At 38.8% G+C, this 21,501-nt stretch overlaps 1 protein-coding gene across 7 annotated transcripts in view; it reads right to left on the reverse strand.

The window, feature by feature from the left end:
* The window catches only part of RABGEF1 (RAB guanine nucleotide exchange factor 1), a 72,276-nt gene that overhangs the window by 35,888 nt on the left and 14,887 nt on the right, over positions 1–21,501 (reverse strand). For 3 of the 7 annotated variants that reach the window (XM_040634993.1, XM_040634992.1, XM_040634989.1), the window contains exons 2-4: positions 16,745–16,933; positions 14,082–14,248; positions 1,636–1,805 (exon numbers count right to left, since the gene is read on the reverse strand). In XM_040634993.1, the coding sequence (XP_040490927.1) occupies positions 1,636–1,805; positions 14,082–14,248; positions 16,745–16,923 (516 nt within the window). In that variant the 5' untranslated portion in view covers positions 16,924–16,933. Of the gene's footprint in view, positions 1–1,635; positions 1,806–14,081; positions 14,249–16,744; positions 16,934–21,501 lie in introns of those variants that run through there. The other 4 variants (XM_040634991.1, XM_040634990.1, XM_040634995.1 and 1 more) reach the window with 4 other exon arrangements.

The raw sequence follows: 21,501 nt of genomic DNA on the forward strand, positions 1-21,501 counted from the left end.
ATTTAACTTGCAGCGAAAGGCAAGGGACTTCTCCAGGGACATTTCAGTTTAACAAATGTCTGTTCATTATCAGGTACGCGCCACGTATTCTGCTAGATGCTAAACACACATGCGTAAGACTTGGCCACTAGCCACAGAACATTTAGGGCTCATGTAGAAATGCAGAACAGGCTGCAAGATGGCTCTTGAAATGGAAGCAATCTGAGGCCCTATCCAGTTCTCTGACATCAGTTAGTGATGCCTTGAAAACAGTTAGGCATGAAGGTATCTGCATCAGTTAATTACTGATTATACTTTAGTGTATTGATTTAAAAGTCAATTAAATTATTACAGAACCAGAGCACATTATAGTTCTGGGCAAAAGAAATGAATAAATCGGTTCTAATGAGCTGACCACATGAGCTGATTGGTTTTCTAAAATTCAGCATTATATAGTATATGTGCTATATGTACTGAAGTATATACGCCAAAAGAGTATAGATATCCCGTAAACATTCTGTATGGGCTAAAGAATAAAGAACTACAAAGCCTTAGTTTTTATCTCTGGTTAAGAAATGAAAGTTGTACACCACATGAGCTCTGATGTTTCCATACTGAGGAAGGCTACCATTGCTTCTAACTCAAAACCTCAATTCTATGCTTTCTTTAAATGTTACTATCTGCTTACAAATACTTTGAGGGGAAAGAGGGGGCTGCTTACTTAGTGTAACTGCACACCAAAAAACAAGAAAGCTTCTTTTCTCTTCTACTAACTGAATTCAGTATTTAAAAAATATTTTGGCAGAAGATGACTGCTTATTAGCCTAGTGATCCTGACCACAGCTGGAATACAGCCAAGCAGTTCACCACCTTGCTGCTTTCTTTATTCTCTTTTTCTTTTCAAGACTTCCTCACTTCACAGAAGGGGCTTTTAGAGCTAATTCTGAGTTTAATGGGTGAAGAATGTTACAAACAAATTGCTCATTGTTTACAAAAATGAGTCCCTTTACAAGTAGTCTTATGAATTATTACAACTGAAATTACGGGTTAAAGACACACATGCGGAAGGCACAAGTTCTAGTTCTGACATGGGCAGAATGTAGCTGTGTAACCTTGACAAGTCCCTTATCCTCTCTGGCTCTCACTTTCCCCATCTATAAAATAAAGGGACTGAACCCGGATAGTTGCTAAGGTCCCTTTCCACATCCAAATTCTAGCTTTCCCTTCTCTACCTGAGCAAGGAGAGGTATTTTGTATCAAAATACAAAACAAAACACAACCAAAAAACCCTGACATGAATGCTACTTGGTCTAACAACTGTTACTTAGAGTTCAAGGTCTACTACGTTCTTTCTCTTGGAGGTTTATACTACTTACAAGGTGACCAGTTAGGAAGGCTTATTACTAAAGTACACAATACAAGTGGCTTGTGTCAGACTTTCCGTGCAAAGATGATCCAAACGCCACTGACTTGCGGTGGAAAAGTACTAGCTTGGGAGTTGGGTTTTAACTTGGTTCAGTGACATTTCTTAGGTAAGTAACTTAACATCTCTGGGTCTTGATTTTCCCAGGTGTAAAGTGACAAAGTTACACTAGATTATCTCTAAGACCTTTCCTAAAACCAAAACTATGTTTCTAAGTGTTACTCTCAACCTACCCTTTTGTAATGCATTGTTTCCAAAAACATCTTGGTCTGCTTATAGATTTCTTGGCCTGTCTTGTGGAAGGTCTTGAGAAATTCTATGAACTCTTTAGACACTCTATCCGTCTCAATGCTGGTTTGCCGGTTTATGGAAGGACTGGGAGCTTTTGCTTCCTGAATTTCTGCTGGGAAAATTAAACATAATGAGTTTCATTACATAGAAGATCCATGCATGGAATTACTTTAAGTATGTAATTTAAGATTATTTAAATTATACTTAATCAAAGTTAAACTTGAATTTAAATTACTTTATGTTTAAATATTTGGACAACTTTACTTAAAGTGAGCTAAATCTATTTTATGACTAGGAGGTACAAGCAGATAAAACTATATGATATTCCCATTCAAATAAAAGTTGTTCTAATACTTTCTTAGCCAAAATATATCATGCTTTGATCTACATACTTAATTGTAAATACTGAAATAGCACCACTATCTTGAACTTTCTCAAAGACTGCATGAGTTTATGAAACTGTCAACAAGTAAAATAACAATCACTAGAAGCACAAAAATGTTAGCTTACTTATAAGATGTGAACTCTGCTACCTGTAAAAAGGCTACTCTGTTTATGTGGAGACTAATCATTATTTACCCACCATTCAGTTTTCAAGTCATACTGCTCCAAGTGAAAGAATGCATCCCAAATAGCACAGTGATCATGACAGAACATACGGCAAAGAGGCAAGCGAAACACATAAAACACTGTTTAATGAGTGGCCACACAACTCTTTCCCCCTCTTCAAATTAATACACTGAAAGGAAAATGGGACCCTTACGGAACAAAGATAAGGGTGTTGCAGTAGAGTAAGCGCTCTCAGCACCAACCATCACCTGATCTGACCACATTCGAAGCCTCCTGATTTTGAACTGTGCTAATTCAATAACTGTAACAAATTAAATTATCTCATACCCCCATGCAGACAAAGTGTCTCTAGAAGGTATTAAAATCAACTTATTACCTGCTTTCTCAGAGTAACTTCTTATAATTCCACTTTTTGAACTTTAGTACCTGGGATACATTTTAATGATGAAGCTGCACTAAAGTTTTAAGATAAAACTGGATTATTCAAGGGGCACCTGGGGGCTCAGTCAGTTAAGCATCTGCCTTCATCTGCCTTCGGCTGCCTTCGGCTGAGGTCATGATCTCAGGGTCCTGGGATTGAGCCCATCAGGCCTCACCCTCAGCAGGGAGTCTGCTTGAGGATTCTCTCTCCCCTTCTCACTCTGCCCACCCCTGCCGTCTCTCACACATGCTCTAAAAACTAAATAAATCTTTAAAGAAAGAGAGAGAGAAGAATTCAACAGGAAAATGGGTAAAGCATACTAACTGCACAGAAAGGACACATAAATGGATCTTAAACACAGGAAACACGCTCTATCTCACTCATGATAACAAATTTGCAAATTAAAACTAAATGAGATGCCATCTTAAAAATTAACAAACAGACAAAAATCTGATGCTGATGAGGATATGGGAGGAAGGCACTCTCATACTGTGGAGGCGACAATGTAAAATGGTGTAACTGCAATAGAGTGCAATGTGGTAATAATCATCAAAACTAAAAATACATTTATCCTATGAAACAACAATTCCATTTCTCATAAGTTTTCTACTGATATAACTGCACATGCACAAAATGAAATATGTACAAGGTCACTCATTTGAGCACTACTTATAACAGCAGAAGACTAAAAATGGCACAGATATCTACCATTAAGGGACTAAATAAATTGTGGTTTAATCCATAAAATGGAATACTATATAGTTTTAAAATAAAATATTTTTTATGTACTAAAAAGGAAGAATTTTTAAACATAATGCTGAAGTTAAAAAAAAAAGGGCAGTATGTAAATAAGAATACACAGCTGAGTATATGTAATAAAAATACATGTGTCTATAAATGAAAACAAAAGCACATAAGGATACACAAGAAACTAATGACAAAGGTTGTCTGCAAATGGGAGAACGATGGTGGTAGTGGCTGGAAACCAGATGGGTGAGGGACCATCACCTTTTATTCTGGAGGCATTTGAAGGTACTACTTTTTTTCTTTTTAAGCAAATAAATAAATCAGGTACAATCTAATCTAAAACAAAAACTGGCAACGTCCTTTCTGAAACATTTTTTACCAATATGGAAAACCAAAAGTTGTATTTGACATCCTATATGATTAGAAAAAGTTCTTTAATACTTAAGAGTTAATCCTTCACTCAAACTGACAATTCCACTCCTAGTCATGATGGAATAACAGGGACTGGGTTTACCCTACTGCCTTAACAACTAGAAAATCAGACAAAATATATGAAATAATGGTTTTTAGACACTGGACAACAGGTAGATGGGAGAGTAACTCCTGAGAGAAGTAGACAAATATGGTAAGTCTTACAAGTACCCCAACTCACTGCAGGGAGAATTTTTAGGCCACGGCACAGGGCGGGGCAAGGCAACTCAAACAGAGTCTAGCAGACTGGCTGAATTGGGGAAAGAGCATTTAGAGCTAAGGAAGATAAAGTCCCTAGAAATTGCATGGCAAAATGAGATGATGGGGCTGCAGAGAAAAAATTTCAGATAACTGCAGAGGGGTTCCCTCGAGTCTGTGACTGAGTACTAGAAAACTACCAATGACTGCATACAGAAGCAGACAGAACAATCCCCAGAGCACACATGACTGGGAGTAATTCATTTCCCAACAGCCATGTACAAAGAACATCAGCAATGGCAAATATAAAAAATATTTTCTCTGGGGCGCCTGGGTGGCTCAGTTGGTTAGGCGGCTGCCTTCAGTTCGGGTCATGATCCCAGAATCCTGGGATCGAGCCCCGCATCGGGCTCCCTGCTCAGTGGAGAGCCTGCTTCTCCCTCTCCCTCTGCTTGCTGCTCTGCCTACTTGTGCTCTCTCTCTATCTCTCTGTCATAAATAAATAAAATCTTTAAAAAATTTTTTTCTCATTTAAAAAAATTTTTAGAAGATAATTAACTGTTTAAAGCTGAAGGAATAATAATGGACTGTGGGATTTGTATCATATGTGTAGGTAAAATGTAGGAAAAGAATAGCACAAAGAGTGGGAGGAAGAAATCTAAGGATACTATTGGTAAGATTCTTATATGTAAACTGGTGTAACACTACGTGAAGGTAGAGTAGTTTAAAGGTATTTTTAAAACCTCAGAACAGCCACTTTAAACAAAAAAAGAAAGAGAGAAAGAGAGAGAAAGAAAGAAAAGAAAGAGGTACAGCTAGTAAGCCAATAGTGAAAATAAAGATGTAATCATAAAAAACATATCTACTTAAAAAAAAAAAAGGGTAGGAAAAGAGGAGATAACTAAGTCCAGATGGGATAAGGAAAAGACAAAGTGTGATTAAAAAAACCTTCCAAAAAACAAAACTCCAGGCCCGGACGGTTTTCCTGGGGAATTCTACCAAACATTCAAAGAAGAACTAATACCTATTCTCCTAAAGCTATTTCAAAAAATAGAAACAGAAGGAAAGCTACCAAACTCATTCTATGAGGCCAATATTACCTTGATCCCCAAACCAGGCAAAGACCCCCTCAAAAAGGAGAATTACAGACCGATTTCCCTAATGAATATGGACACCAAAATCCTCAACGAGATCCTAGCTGATAGGATCCAACATTACATTAAAAGGATTATCTATCATGACCAAGTGGGATTCATCCCTGGGATGCAAGCGTGGTTCAACATTCGCAAATCTATCAGTGTCTTAGATTTTATCAGCAAAAAAAAAAAAAAGCCAAAAATCACATGATTCTCTCAATAGATGCAAAAAAAGCATGTGACAAAATACAGCATCCTTTCCTGATTAAAACCCTTCAGAGTGTAGGGATAGAGGGTACATTCTTCAATCTCATAAAAACCATCTATGAAAAGCCTACAGCAAATATCATTCTCAATGGGGAAAAGCTGGAAGCCTTTCCCTTAAGATCAGGAACACGACAAGGATGCCCACTCTCGCCACTATTATTCAACATAGTACTAGAAGTCCTTGCAACAGCAATCAGGCAACAAAAAGGGATAAAAGGTATCCAAATCGGCAAAGAAGAAGTCAAAATGTCTCTCTTCGCAGATGACATGATACTCTATATGGAAAACCCAAAAGAATCCACTCCCAAACTATTAGAAGTTATAGAGCAATTCAGTGGCGGGATACAAAATAGAATCTTTAAAAAAAAAATTAAAATCTTAAAATAAAAAAGACAAAATAAATCAAGATTAATTCTGCTCACCAGTTATTAATTAGTACAAATTATTAAAATTAACACTTGGTTGTTTCTCTCTGACCTTCCTAAAAACCAAGCCCCAGTAACAGAACAGAAGTTTGAAGTTTGGATTACAGAGTGGAAACTGAGAGAGGCAGAGTTCAGGTACAGAGGAAGATGAGGCCCAACAGGTGCTCAGAAGGGAAGATAGAAAGGACTAACTTCCCCTATACCACATTTTGGCTAGGATCTAGATGGCAACTGCTTGCTCTTCACCTTCAAATCTTAAGATTTTAATACAGAAAATTTTTAATGTAGAATGTACATTATATAATGTACATATATACCTGTATATATTATATATACTATATAATATAAATAATACTTTTTCAAGGATAGCGAGTCTGCCATGAGTATCAAGCTTTTCATTCCCCCATCTACACACTCTGTTTAAAAAGTCTTCCTGGGGTGCCTGGGTGGCTCAGTCAGTTAAAAGTCCAACTCTTGATTTCAGTTCAGGTCATAATCTCGGGATTGTAAGATCAAACCCGATGACGGGCTCCACACTTAAGAGTGGAGTCTGCTCGAGATTCTCTCCCTCTGCCCCTCCCCCCATGCGCATGCATGTGTGCAATAAATATAATCTTTTTTAAAAAGCCTTCTTAGCAAGGTTCCTCAAAAAGTTAAAAATAGGGGCTCCCGGGTGGCTCAGTCAGTTAAGCGTCTGCCTTCTGCTAGGTCATGATCACAGGGTCCTGGAACTGAGCCCTGCATCAGGCTCCTTGCTCAGCGAGGAGCCTGCTTCTTCCTCTCCCTCTGCCTCCCACTCCCACTGCTTGTGCTCTCTGTCAAATAAATTAATTCATTTTTTAAAAAGTTAAAAACAGAACTACACCCTACAATCCAGCAATCACACTACTAGGTATTTACCCAAAGAATACAAAAATACTAATTCAAAGGGATACATGCACCCTGATATTTATAGCAGCATTATCTACAATAGACAAACTATGGAAACAGTTTGTGTCCATCGACGGATGAATGGATAAGGAAGATGTTGCGTATATATACAATGAAATATCAGCCATAAAAAGAATGAAATCTTGCCACCTGCACAACATGGATGGAGCTAGAGGGTATCACGCTAAGTAAAATAAGTCAATTGGAGAAAGACGAATACCATATGATTTTACTCGTATGTGGAATTTAAAAAATAAAGCAAATGAGCAAAGAGGGATAAAAAAGAGAGAGAGAGGCAAACTGAGAAACAGACTTTTAACTACAGAGAACAAATTGATGGTTACCAGAGGGGAGGTGTTTGGGGGGATGGATTAAATGTGATGGGGATTAAGGAGTGCATTTGTCATGATGAACACAGGGTGTGTATGGAAGTGCTGAATCACTATATCTGAAACTAATATTACACTGTATGTTAACTAACTGGAATTTGAATAAAAACTTAGGGGTGCCTGGGTGGCTCAGTTGGTTAAGTGTCTGCCTTCGGCTCAGGTCATGATCCCAGGGTGCTGGGATCGAGCCGTGTATCGTCTGGCTCCCTGCTCAGTGGGGGTCTGTTTCTCCCTCTCCCTCTGCCCCTCCCCCTGCTTGTGCTTTCTCTGTCAAATAAATAAAATCTTAAAAAATAAATTAAATTAAAATAAAAACTTTAAAAAAATAATAAAAAGCAAAGTCTTCTGAGCAGACTAATACATGCTTTCGAATTATAATGGTAATATTTACAGCTATCATTCAAGTATTTTCATAATTGCAGACATTGTGCTTTACTATACATTCTCATTAATCCTTAAAAATTTAGATTCCTGAAGTCATATGAAATAATATTACCATTTTAAGCCACATATATACTGAGGTTAAGTCACTTATGTGCCTCAAGTCACACAGGTAGAGGAAAAGCTGGAATCTGAAACCAAACCTGTTTAATTTCCAAGCCCAAATTCTTTACAACTATACCATAATGTCCCTACTATTATTACAGCATCTATTTATTCCTATTTAAGTCAATCAGTGACTATCCATTCAGTACCTACTACATAAGGCTGTCTACAGAAGCAGATCACATATTAAATCCAGCTAAATCTCTGATATACAAAGTAAACCTGTAAAAGCAAAATCTTCACTAAGTTTAAGAATAGGTGTGAAAGAGTAAGGACAACCTGAATATGTCAATTATCAAAAAAGAACATGATCATGTAGCAAAGACGACTAACACCATTTCTAGTACTAAAAACATTTTCTATCTCAATGTTAAAAAATTTACTGAAAAATCCCATGTTTCTCAGATTATCCAAACAAAATTGGGGCAGCTCAATAGAACAATCAGTTCTCCTTACTTTTTCAGTGGTTCTGACTATAGCTATGTAATGTGAATAAAAGAGATACAGTTTGTAGCACAGTAAGAAATATGTATTTGGTCTCTGCACCTGGGTTCTCTGGACAGAACTCCTAAAACCCTTATAATTTCCTGAGTTACAGAGATGGGAGGAGCATCTGTTTTTATTTATAACAAGCCCCTTTCTTCCTTCCTTTTCTGAATTTATGGTAATGAGGTGACTCTTATGGGCCCCTAGATAGCTTAGGGCTATCTAAAGAGAGGCTAGTCACCACCCAGAGGCATCAACCCTGCAATTAGAGGGTTGAAACTTTGAGTCCCATCCACCCCACTCACCCCTCAACTTCTGACCTCTGACTTTTCAGATGGGAGAGGGATGGAGACTTCTGATCACCAATGATTTAATGAAGCTGCCATAAAAACCCCTAAGTGATTAGGTTTGGGGAATTTCCACATTGGTGAACATATCAAGGTGCTGGGTGTAGGGCCCACCCAGAAAGGACATGGCAGCTTGGTGCTCCCCCCATACTTGCCCTATGCATCTCTTCCATTTGGCTATTCCTCTGTTGTATTCTTTATAATAAACCGTAAGATAAAGAAAGTGTTTTCCTGAGTTCTGTGAGTCATTCTAATAAACTGTCAAACCTGAGGAGAGGCTTGTGGGAATCCCCGACTTACAGCTGGCTGGTCAGAAGTTTGGGTGCTCCGACTCCTGGGGGCTGCAACTGGCCTCTGGGGTGGGAGAGTCTTGTGGGACAGAGCCCTTAGCCTGTGGAGTTTGTGCTGACTCTGGGAGGTTAAGTGTTAGAAAAAGGACTGAATTGTTGGCCATCCGGTTGGTGTCAAAGAATAAAAGACACCAAATATGCAGTAACAGGGGAAAAATTTCTCATAATCCTTACCAATGAAAGTCAGAAAACAGTCATAATTATAAAAGCAGTTCTAAATTCAACTTGGGGAATCATTACCTCAGTTTCATCTAAATGCCAAAGTGGCCCTCATGATTAAAGCAGCAATTCATTAGTGATCCTTCAGACGATGTAATCAACTACACTATACTTCTGCTTAATCAACATCTGAAGTTCAGGTCTTGCGACAGCACTGAATGCTGAAGGATTATAGTTTTAAGTCTTATTCTGAAACAACCTCAAATTTACAGAAAACTGCCAGACTGTCACAAAGAATTTCTTTAGGGGCATCTGGGTGGTTCAGGTGGTTAAATGTCTGACTCTTGGTTTTGGCTCAGGTCATAATCTCAGGATCGTGAGACTGAGCCCTCCCTGGGCTATGCACTCAGTGGAGAATCTGCTGGAGATTCTCTCTCTCTCCCTCTCTCTCTAAAAATAAATAAATCTTAAAAAAAATAATTTCTTTATACCCGTTACTCAGATTCATGAAATTATAACATTTTGCTACATCTGTATTATTTTTTCTAAATTTTTCAGGTAAATTGTATATATCATGCTCTTTATCCCTTAATACGCATGTTTTCCTAAAAACAAGAATATGCTTTTACGTAACTATGGTATAGTTCCTGAAAAAGTGTGGTTTTTTTCTTACATAGGATTCAACTGAGGGTCATGTCTTCACTTGGTGGTCAAGCATACATAGTCTCCTTTACCTCTAAGGACTCCCAGACTCCCTTTGTCTTCCTAATACTGACAATTTTAAAGAATACAGGCAAGTCATTTTATTGAATACCCTGCAATTCGGGTTTTTCTGCTGTTTCCTCATGACCGGATTCAGGTTATAACTTTTCAGCTTAAATATGACATAATTCATGGTATGTTCTTCTCAAAGTATCATATCTGGAGGCACATAATGTCCATTTCCCACAATAACATAGCTACCATTTCTCTATTGTAATTAATTAATTAGTTGTGGGAGTTAATTTGAGATCATGTTCATAATTTGTTCCTCAGGAAACTCTCTCCTCTCACCCCAGACTTAGCATCCATTGATGAAATTTGCCTGAATCAACTCTTACTATGATGATCGCAAAATGGTGATTTCATACCTCCATTACTCCTTTCATACTTATTAGTCAACATTCTATGGTTTAAAAAAAAAAAAAGCTTTCTCTGGGCACCTGGGTGGCTCAGTCGGTTAAGTGTCCAACTCCTGATTTCAGCTCAGGTCATTATCTCAGGGTCATGAGATCAAGCCCCACATCTGCATCTGTGTCCACATCCACAGCCATGCTCAGCGGGAAGTCCGCTTGAGATTCTCCCTCCCTTTCCCTCTGCCCCTCCCCCTCCCTGCACCTGCACTCTAGAGCACTCTCTCAAATAAACAAATTTTAAAAAAAGAGCTTCCTCTTCTCCTTTATTTAATCATTTATCTATTTTATTAGTTGAAAGAACTAATGGATTATTTTATCCAGTTATACTCCACTTATTGTCCTTAATACTTAATACTCAAATTTGGCCAGTGGAAATCCACAGAAGCTGGCTTCTGGGTCTTTGACATGTCCCCAAATTTCGGGCAGCCTTTGTTTCCCAGCTCCAACCCCTGAATCAGTCTTTTCTCCAAGGAACCCTTGAGTTCACATTAGTGAAGATTAGTATTTAGAATCTAAGGTCTGGGTGGAAAAATTGGTATTTTAAAAAAAGAAAAAAAGAAGAAAAAGAAAAGATTCTAAAAAATTCTAAAAAAAGAAAAGATATTCTTCCCATGAGCACTACCTTTAGATTAGCCTGTGAAAGATGCATACAAGATTCTACTCAGGGCAACAACAGTCTACTTGAGCTCTAAAAAGAAAAGGGACTTTCAAAATGTATGAGCAAGTATTTCAACTTGGCCAATCAACTATGACTTACTCTGTAAGCTGTAATAGCTCACTCAACCTTACTTTGGAAATTTAAAAACTATAAGTAAACTCTGAGTCTTTAATCAAGGTATTCCATTAACCTTCCCTGAAGGGCATCCAACTCTTAACAGGATATTAAATATTTTTCAAACTCCTTAGAAGGCTATATTTATTTTCTGTTTACCACCAAACAGCCTTGGTTTAAGAGCTTTCTTTCATGCCACCGACAGAAGCAAGAAAAACATCAAGAGCAAAGGCATCATGTATTAATGAAGTAAAACAGAGAATACAGAACACAAAAGGCCTATTTTAGTTGAGACTCAATAAATTAAAACCACATTTAGTATAGGCTAACCTTATCCACAGGCAAAGACCAAATAATCAGTCCGAAATGCAAAGTTCATCTGGCAGTTACATAAGCAGTCTGCAAAGATCAAATAGGATCTTTTCTAATACACACACACATCAATTTTTTTCAATACTTTGAGGTCTTTATCTCCCTATGCTTTCTATAAACCGAAACCAACTAAGATTAAAAATCTAAAATAATAATCTACCGTTTGAAAAGAAAAGAAGCTAAGAAGTATACCAATAAAATGTTCAAAAATAAAAACAACTTGGAATTGTTTTAAAGTACAAATCTTGTTTCATACTATAATACACATTGTACAGACATTCTTAGGGTACGATTATTTATTTATTTATTTATTTATTTATTTATTTATTTTAAAGATTTCATTTACTCATTTGACAGAGAGAGAGACAGCCAGCGAGAGAGGGAACACAAGCAGGGGGAGTGGGAGAGGAAGAAGCAAACTCCCAGTGGAGGAGCCTGATGTGGGGCTCGATCCCACAACTCGGGGATCACGCCCTGAGCCGAAGGCAGACGCTTAACGACCGAGCCACCCAGGCGCCCCAGGGTACGATCTTTTAAAAGTACCAAGGATAGTCACAGAATGTACATGACTATTATGCACTTCAGTAACAGAAACCTCACCAAATATCTATCCACAGATGTAGACAAAGATATAGATATGCACACACACCCATATTTACTAGAGTCAAGGGATATAGTGGAAAAAAATGGAACCAGGAGTTAGGAGACCTGAGTTCTAAAACACCAACATATTATTTGACCTTGAGTAAGTTACCTAATGTTTATGGGCTTTCATACTGTCACTTATAAAAAGAGGCAGTTAGAGCCACTGGTTTTATAACTTTACTATTTCATATTTCACCATATTTTACTATTTCACTGTGTATCATAATTTCGTAAGGTTAATGAGACTTTCCCAAAGCAAGAAACAGAATTTAAGCTTAACAGGAATGAATGGCTTTAAATACCCTTGAGCTCCCTACTAACAGAGCTTATTCTACCAGAAAAACAACTTGTATTTTTAACTAGCTAACATTTATTGGAGACTTAGTATGTTTGTCAAGTACTGTGTTGAACTCTCTTAATTGCATCAGCTCCTTTAATTCTTAAGACATGCCTACAGCAGGCATCACTGTCCCTCAGAATAGACAGAGCTTAAAGAGATTAGCTTGCTCAAAGTCACACAGCTAGTAAAGCACGGAACTGAGACTCAAACAAGGGGACTCCAAAGCTTATATGCTTAACCACCACGCTACACTACCTCCTACTAAATAAATCATGAGCCAAATTCATCCTTAATTTAATCTCTAACAGGTACTAATTATTTCCTTTCTAATTACAGTAGAGAAAACCGCCACAAGTGACAGCCAACCAAGAAACAACTCGTAATTAATCATGTGAATGAAAAGATTATTTAAAGATTTGTTTTTATTGGGACGCCTGGGTGGCTCAGTTAGTTAAGGGTCTGCCTTCAGCTCAGGTCATGATCCCAGGGTCCTGGGATGAGTCCCACATCCGGCTCCTTGCTCAGCAGGGAGCCTGCTTCTCCCTCTGCCTGCTGCGCTTCCCCTGCTTACGCACGTGTGCACACACGCAAGAGCACACTGTCCTCTCTCTGACAAATAAATAAGTAAAATCTTAAAAAAAAAAAAAAAGGTTTGCTTTCATTAAAAAGAAATACTGTTTTAGGTAATAAGTAAGCTTTCCTTCTAATAAAACAAAACAACACCCATTAAATCTGAAGGACCTGCAAAGATCTTAAGGTGTGATATTATTATTCATTTCCCTGCCTTCACGCAGACCAAAACCAAAAACCAAAAACCAAAAAAACCCCTGACAATTACCCCAGGTAATGGGGTTCGTCCAAGAGAACACCTCTTCTGACAGCATCAGCCTTACCTCCATCACCATTTCAAATTTACTGCATAACTGATTACCAACATAAAGGTTCAAAGACTAAGCCCTAACAATAGACATTCTTTCTCACTTCCAGCTAGGCCACTTAATCTAGCTGTCTGCTGACTGGTAGAACGCGCCTAACTTTAGTGACAATCCTTTTACTGGGTATATAGCATTTTAAGGAGCAGATGTAAAAGATACTGTACATACAAATCATGCAGTAGAAAATACCTACTATGGGTTACTTTCACCCCTCCAAAGCCCAAAAAAAGCCTTTTCCTCTATGTTCTCTTATGTGTTTCTTCAAGATGCAAGCTGTCTCTCAAGCGCTCAGAAAACCTCTTTCTTAGGTGACTTTAAGTCTAGAAACAGTCATTTCTGATAAGGTACAGTCGGTAAGGATATTATACAAAGGAGAATAAACCAGAATCCAAAAATTGAAGGCACAAAAAATAAAACACCCAAAAAGACATACATTTGGATGGTAATACATTTTATAAACAAAACGACATATTTTAATTTTATTACTCCTATAGAGTACAAAACAAGCTTCTCCAACACACAATGTCCTCCAACCAAAGCAGATTTTTGGTTTTATATATTGTCTGCCCCTTAAACCCCATTTCAGTTTCAAATCTGGGTTGATATCCCCTGAATGCTTACAGAAATTAAAAAGGAGAGTTCACATGCACTGGGGATCTACTCGGTATCTCATTTGAGCACAGAGAAAAAAAGAATCCGAAAATTACCCTTTTTTGATCCAACCCTGGATGAAGCACTGAAGAACTTCTTTACTGTGGTAACCTTGCGGGTCTTCTCATTGGTTTTCTTTTCTTCAAACTTGGAAAATGTGAGGGATTGGGCCCCTTGGCTGCTCTGACTGCTGGCAAAGGCCTCTTCCTCCTCCCGCTGAAGTCTGCAATTCGAGAGAAGATGAAGAATGAGCCAGACACCCTCTAAGTTTTCCTTGCATCTGAAGTTATTATTCAGTGAATTGCAGGGGGATCTACAAGTTTTCGAACTGGAGGCTAAACACACCAAATAGGTCAGAGGTGTCTGATATGAAACTATCCCTATACGATCCTAGACTTCAAAAGGGACCTTCTCCATGGATCGTATTCATTTAGCAACTGTAATGAAATGTAACTAAGGTTACAGAAAATAACTAAACTCTAGTCCTTTCCACTAACAAACTCAAGGTTGAAAAGGACAAAGAGATAAGTAAGTAACTACCATATAACGTGATAGCTCCTACCCTAGAGAGTAAAACCCAACAGCTGAGAACATAGGGAAGAACAATGTAATCCTCTAGAGATGTCCAAGGTCTTACAATGGTGATATTTAGGCTGGTCTTAAGAGATGAACTAGGTTCCACTGAGTGGACATTCCAGGAAGAGGGAACTACAAATGTGAAGGCATGTGGTTTCTTTTGCGGACTAAGTTTAGGGAAGTCACTGATGGTAAGAAACCTTGACTGCCACGCCCATTATACTCCTAGATTTCACCGTGTGGTGGGGAACCAAGGACTGTCAATCCAATAAATTACCATTATCTGTGCTTTAGGAAAATAATGCAGGTACTAGGTGATAACTTGAGGGGCAATAACTAAGAATGTATTATACAAAGATTTAAGTGAGAGAAAATAAAGATCAGGAAACTAAGAAAGGGTGAAACTCAAAAGACTTCTCTGAGCTGGAACAAGTTCTGCTTATTGCTCAATTAATTATAAGATAGTGCGAGAGGTAAAGGAGAAATTAAGAATGATTCCAATGTTTTTTTAGCCAACTGAGTAAAACAGTGATGTCATTAATTGATCCAGGAAGAAGGGTAGGTAGGAGGAAACGCTGGGATTGAGGATTAGAGTAAATAAAAACAATGAATTTGGCCTAGGATGAGCTGAATTTGAGGTATTTATAATAAATCTCAAAGGCTGGCCATAGAACAATGGCTCTATATGGTATTCCCAGCAGCACCACCTGGGAACTTGTTAGAAATGCAAATTCTCAGACCTCACTCCCACCCTACGCAAGTCAGAGACTCTGAGGTGAGGTCCAGTGATGCCTCTTTTTATAAGCTTTCCAGGTGATTCTCAAGCTTGCTCAGATTTGAGAAACAGAGCTGTAGGAAATCTCAAGCAAGGTCACAAATGGAAGCAGTAAGAAACAGCAAGGAAATCACAGGTAGAAGTGCTAGTCTGAGAGTGGAGAGGGACACACCTCTCTCTGAGACAAAACAGAAGTTAACGTAAAGATACTAGTACATTTTGCTGTGGAGAGGGGAGAAAGCTAAAAGAATTCATGCCTAGTGACCTCCACTTTCTTCAATACACAGGATCAGCTACTGAGAATATCAGCAGTGCAGTGGGAAACCGGATGAAATAGTTAATGTTTTATGTCTACATTTTCTGTCTTCGACCACAAGAGTTACTGAAAGCGGTGAGCATGCATTACAATCCAAGTTCAGCACAAATGCTAGCAAAGTGGTCACTCAACAAATACGGCTGATTAGATATAAAAAAAAAAAACTAGCAAAAGCTGTCAGACTTCAGTCTGACCTTCTTTTATGGAGAAGTTTTACTGTTTCTAGGGTATCTTGGCAAAAGATTAACATCATGCGTGGTATTTTATTCATCCCTATGCTCATGAGCCATTCCATCTTTTAGTTTTTATCATAATCATATTTCTGGATAATAGAACTACTTTCACTAACAAACCCCATTTTTAAGAAAAAGTTAAATTTCCAAAATGCAAGGGCCATGTATACAAATCAACAAGTTTCTACTATTGTGTTTATCACCATGTCCGATGCCATGCTGGATATATTACAAGAATGAGGAAAATGATGCTTGATGAGAGCCATGTGCCGAGCCCTGTGCTCAGGACATCATAGATATTACCTCATATTCACTATGAAGTATGTGTATTTGCATTCTTCTAATCCAAGAAGCCTATTATCTATACTAGAGAACTCAGACTAACACACTCTAAACACAAAATAATTAAAAGACAAAGACGAAACAAACTGAGGGCTTCAGAAGGGAGGGGGGGTGGGGGATTGGGCTAGGCCGGTGATGGGTATTAAGGAGGGCACGTATTGCATGGAGCACTGGGTGTTATACGCAAACAATGAATCATGGAACTTTACATCAAAAACTAGGGATGTACTGTATGGTGACTAACGTAACATAATAAAAAATTACTATAAAAAAAAGACAAAGACGAAAATGAAGAAATCACTGAAAGCTATTCATTAAATGCTGACTGAGAAGAAAAGGGTAAAAAATTTCATTTCTCTTAATATGAAGCTGACTTGCGGATAGCTCACAACAGGAGAGAAAAATGGATTTTGACCATGACAGAACTGTACATCCAATCACATCGCAGTTAAAGCACCCCTATTTAAGTCCTTTTACCGCTCTGCCAGTTCCCAATCCTCCTGAATCTGCTTCTGCCTTGCTTTGTGGTACTCTTCCCTCCAGCACTTGGAGCAGAAACCCTGCCAAGCCGGGTTGCCATAGTAACCACATCCTTTCTTGCACAGCAGCTCCGACTGATCCACATGAATTCCTCGGCGTTCAGACTTAAGGCTCATCTTCTTCCTGCTAATCAAGTAAATAAGAAAGTGATGTTGCAAATGAATTCACTATCATTCTTCCATCAGCACAGAAACTAAGAACAAAAATGTGAGTCCATAATCTTCACGCTATAAGGGAGGGAAGGAAGGCAGAGAGGGAGGGAAAAAGAGTTTAAATATAACAAGTTCCTGGGGTACCTGGCTGGCTTGGTTGGTGGAGCATGTGATCTTGATCTTGGGGTTGTGGGTTTGAGCCCCACGATGGATGTAGGGATTACTTAAAATCTGGAAGGAAGGAAAGAAGGAAGGAAGGGAGGGACGGACGGTCCTGACACAGTCATACTAAAGAAAACACTTCTTATTTCCTTCTCAATACTATAAAGAACACTTTAAGAAAGGACTAATACTGGATTAAAAACCTAAATGTAACAATGAAACTATAAAATTCCTAGAAGAAAACACAGGGAAGAAGCTTCATAACATCGGATTTGGCAACAATTTCTTGGATATGACACCAAAAGTAGTGTAAGCAACAAAAGGAAAAATAGGCAAATGTGAGTCAAACACGAGGATGGCGGAGGAGGTGGGACAGAGGGAGAGGGAGAAGCAGACTCCCTGCCAAACAGGGAGACCAATGTGGGGTTCGATCCCAGAACCCTGGGATCACGACCTGAGCTGAAGGCAGACGTTTAGCCAACTAAGCCACCCAGGCGCCCCTATAACAAATGTTTATAACAACATTAACCACAATAGCCAAAAGGTGGAAATAACCCAAATGTCCATCAACCGATAAATGGATAAACAAATTGCAGTATATCCACACAATGGGGTATTACTTGGTCATAAAAAGGAATTAAGTACTGATACATGCCACAAGATCAACCCTGAAAACATGATGCTACGTGAAAGAAGCCAGTGATAAAAGACCACATATTATATGATCCCCTAAATATGAAGGTCCAGAACAGGTAAATCTATAAAGACAGGAAGCAAATTAGCAGTTGCTTAGGACTAAGGGGGACAGAATGGGAATAAAGGAGATAGCTAAAGAGTATGAGGTATCTTTTCGAGATGATGAAAATATTCTAAAGTTGGCTGTCATGATGGTTGCCACTGAATTGTTTGACCTTTAAACAGCTGAGTTCTATGATATGTAAATGATATACCTCAATAAAGTTGTTTTTAAAATACAGGTATAGGGGTACTTGGGTGGCTCAGATGATTAGTGCCTGCCTTTGGCTCAGGTCATGATCTCCATGAGATCCACTGAACCCCATGTTGAGCTCCCAGCTCAGGGGGAGTCTGCTTCTCCCTCTCCCTCTGCCCCTCCCCCTGCTTGTGCTCTGTGTCTCTCTCTCTCTCTCAAAAATAAATAAATCAAATCTTAAACCAAGAAACAAATAAAATACAGGCATATCTTGGAGATATCGTAGGTTGGGCCCCAGACCACCACAATAAAGCAAATGTCACAATAAAGCGAGTCAAATAAATGTTGTGGTTTCCCAGTGCATGTAAACGTTAGGTTTACACTACAATGTAGTCAATTAAGTGTTTAATAGTATTATATCTAAAAAAAACCCAACAATGTACATACCTTAAATTAAAAATACTTTATTGCTAAAAATTGCCATCTGAGCTTTCAGCAAGTTGTAATCACTGATCACAGATACCGTAACAAATAATAATGAAAACATCTGAAATATTCCAAGAATTACCAGACCTTGTGACACAGAAACACAAAGTGAGCAAATGCTGTTGGAAAAATGGCACGAACAGATTTGTTCAATGCAGGGTTGCCTTACAAAGCTTCAATGTTAAAAAATGCAGAATTTGTGAAACTCAATAAATCAAAGTGCAATAAAACAAGGTATGCCTGTAAAAATCAGAAAAGGAGGGCAGAATGGGAAGTCAGAGAGATTCAAAGAACTATCAGCTCTGAAGGTGGACAGACTATAAGCCAAGGAATATGGGTGGCTTCTAGAAGCTGAGAATGACCCCTGGAGGACAGCCAGCAAAGGAATGAAGACCTCAGTGCTATAACCACATGGAACTCAATTCTGCCAGCATGAGTGTATCTGGAAGCAGATTTTCCCCACAGCCTCTAGATAAGAGCCCAGGCTGGCTGACTCCTTAATTTTGACCTCTTGAGATCCTTAACAGAGCACCCAACTTGAGCTAGCCAAGAGTTCTGACTTACAGAACTTTGGGATAATAAATGGGCATTCTTTCAAGCTGCTTAATTTGTGGCAATATGTTATGGCAACAACAGAAAATAACACAGGCCTCTTTTCCATTTGTCTTTTTGGGGACCTTTGCACTTATGTTCCAATGCCTAGAATGCTGCGCGCCCTGCTGTTCACATGGTAACTACTTTCTCATCATAAAGGCCACAGCTTTCATGTCACACTTCCAGAAAGGCCTTCCCTGGCCACTCTATCTAAAGCAGTGCCTCCCCAACCTCCCCAACCCTCACGTCCACACAGACTCAGCATTATTTCTCTCTATCCCATCCATGTCTACCAAGGGAGGGTAGGGAAAGAGTTAACCAAGCAGGATAAATTGCTTAAAAAATCATGCACATTCTCAGAAGGGCCTCCTTATTATGTGACTGGCTCTTGGTCAGCTTCTGGGAATGGAGGTCTCAGGAGTGTCCTCGTGTTTTGATGCTTGGAGCTTCAAGCCACATTATACCAACTTGTTTAGAGAATTCGTACAAATAGTGTGACACGTGGTGAACACCTGCTCTCTTTCTGGGGGTCTGCAGTTGCATTAACTGTGGTCAATCATGAAGGTAGTTGTGCCTGTCTGACCAACCTTCAATAGAAATCCTGGAATTCAAGGCTTAAGTGAGTTTCCCCAACAGAAAACACCTCACTTATGTTGCTACAATTTGTTACCGGAGGATTAAACACACCCTGCGTAACTCCACTCGAGAAGACTCTTGGAAGCTCATGCCTGGTGTCCTCCAAACTCTGCTCAATGCACCATTTTCCTTTATTGATCCTGCTTTGTATCCTTTCGCTACGTATAAAACATACCCAGGAGTATAGGAGTCCTATGAGTCCTATCAAATTACCAAACCTGGGGACTGTCTTGGGGATTACCAACATAGGGTATGATTATAAAGGGGTGGCATGAGGGAGATCTTAGTGGTACCAGAATAGTTCTGTATCTTGACTATGGTGGTGGTTACAGGAACCTACATACATGATAAAACGACACAGAACTGCTATACATGCACACAGCACAGAAGTCAATTTCTTGGTTCTGATGTTATACTAATGTAAAATGTAGCCATTGGGACAAACCCAGTAGAGCATACAGGATCTCTCTGTAGTATCTTTGCAATTTTCTGTTAATCTGTAATGTCAAATTAGAGAGTTATTAAAAATTCCACTTAAAAAAATTAACACTTATGATTGAACCAATGTGTGTCCGACAGTATCACTCAGATTATTTCTAAACATGGAAAACAAAGAGAGCAAGTGAATCTCCAAAAGCACATGCCATGATCTGAAAGGCTATGTAGTGGTGATGACAGCTCTGTGTCAGGGGGGCAAAGCAGGTACGTTCAACACACCTAGACTAGACATCGGAGCTATATAAGCAGCATATCCTCTTCAGTTAGGGAAAAACGCAGGAGGATCAACTGCCTGAGACTCAGTTCTGTCTATCCTGCCCAAAAAGACCTATCCCCAGCCAGTAAAGCCATAATCCAGAGGCAAGCTACTGCACACAGGAGGAAGGTCAGAGGGGCACATCAGTGCAATAAAAATAGGCTTTTATTGAACAACCTGAGCATACAGAATGCATAATTCAATTGACCCACTCACATTAGGGAAGGCAGAGTAAAAATTATCTCTATTGCTGAGACAGTTGAGAACCCTGTGAATTCTGCTCCAGAGCTAGGAGTCAATCTGGGTTGAGGTACTCTAAAGAAAGGACGATAGGAGGGGCGCCTGGGTGGTTCAGTCGCCTAAGTGTCTGACTCTTGGTTTTGGCTGAGGTCATGATCTTAAGGGTGGTGGGAATCAAGCCCCACTCAGCGGGGTGTCTGCTTGAAACATTCTCTCCCTCTGTTCTTCTCCACCTCCCCGCCCCCCGCCGGCACCCTCTAAAATAAATAAATAAATCTTAAAAAAAAAAAAAAAAAAAAAGGCCAGATGAGTACAAAATCTGGAGTTAGGTGTGTTCTTCCTCAAGACTTCATGTAAACCAGATTCATCTCATAAAATAAGCAAAACCAAAAAATTTTGTGGATTTGCACAGCTTCCCACTATCTTCCTCATGAGAATCCTGCTTCCTATTCTTGGGTTCAACGTCATGTCCTCATAGATCATTCCTCAAGGCTGCAATTTATAGGATACATCCAATTAACTCTACTAAAATGATAAAATGTCCTCAGTTTAGAAATAAAACTTACAGGTAAGTTTTTTCCTTAAATTTGCTTTTCTCCACTTAAAGAAATATAAGATGCTTACTCTAAAAAACCTGAGATATATAGACAAGTAGAAAATAAAGTAGAAAGAAAATAAAAACATCACCCAAAGACAGTCACTATATTCTTGCAGTGCTTTCTCTACTTACCACTCATTT

Source organism: Ursus maritimus, unplaced genomic scaffold, assembly GCF_017311325.1.
Source record: "Ursus maritimus isolate PB19 unplaced genomic scaffold, ASM1731132v1 scaffold_2, whole genome shotgun sequence".
Taxonomy (NCBI): Eukaryota; Metazoa; Chordata; class Mammalia; order Carnivora; family Ursidae; genus Ursus; species Ursus maritimus.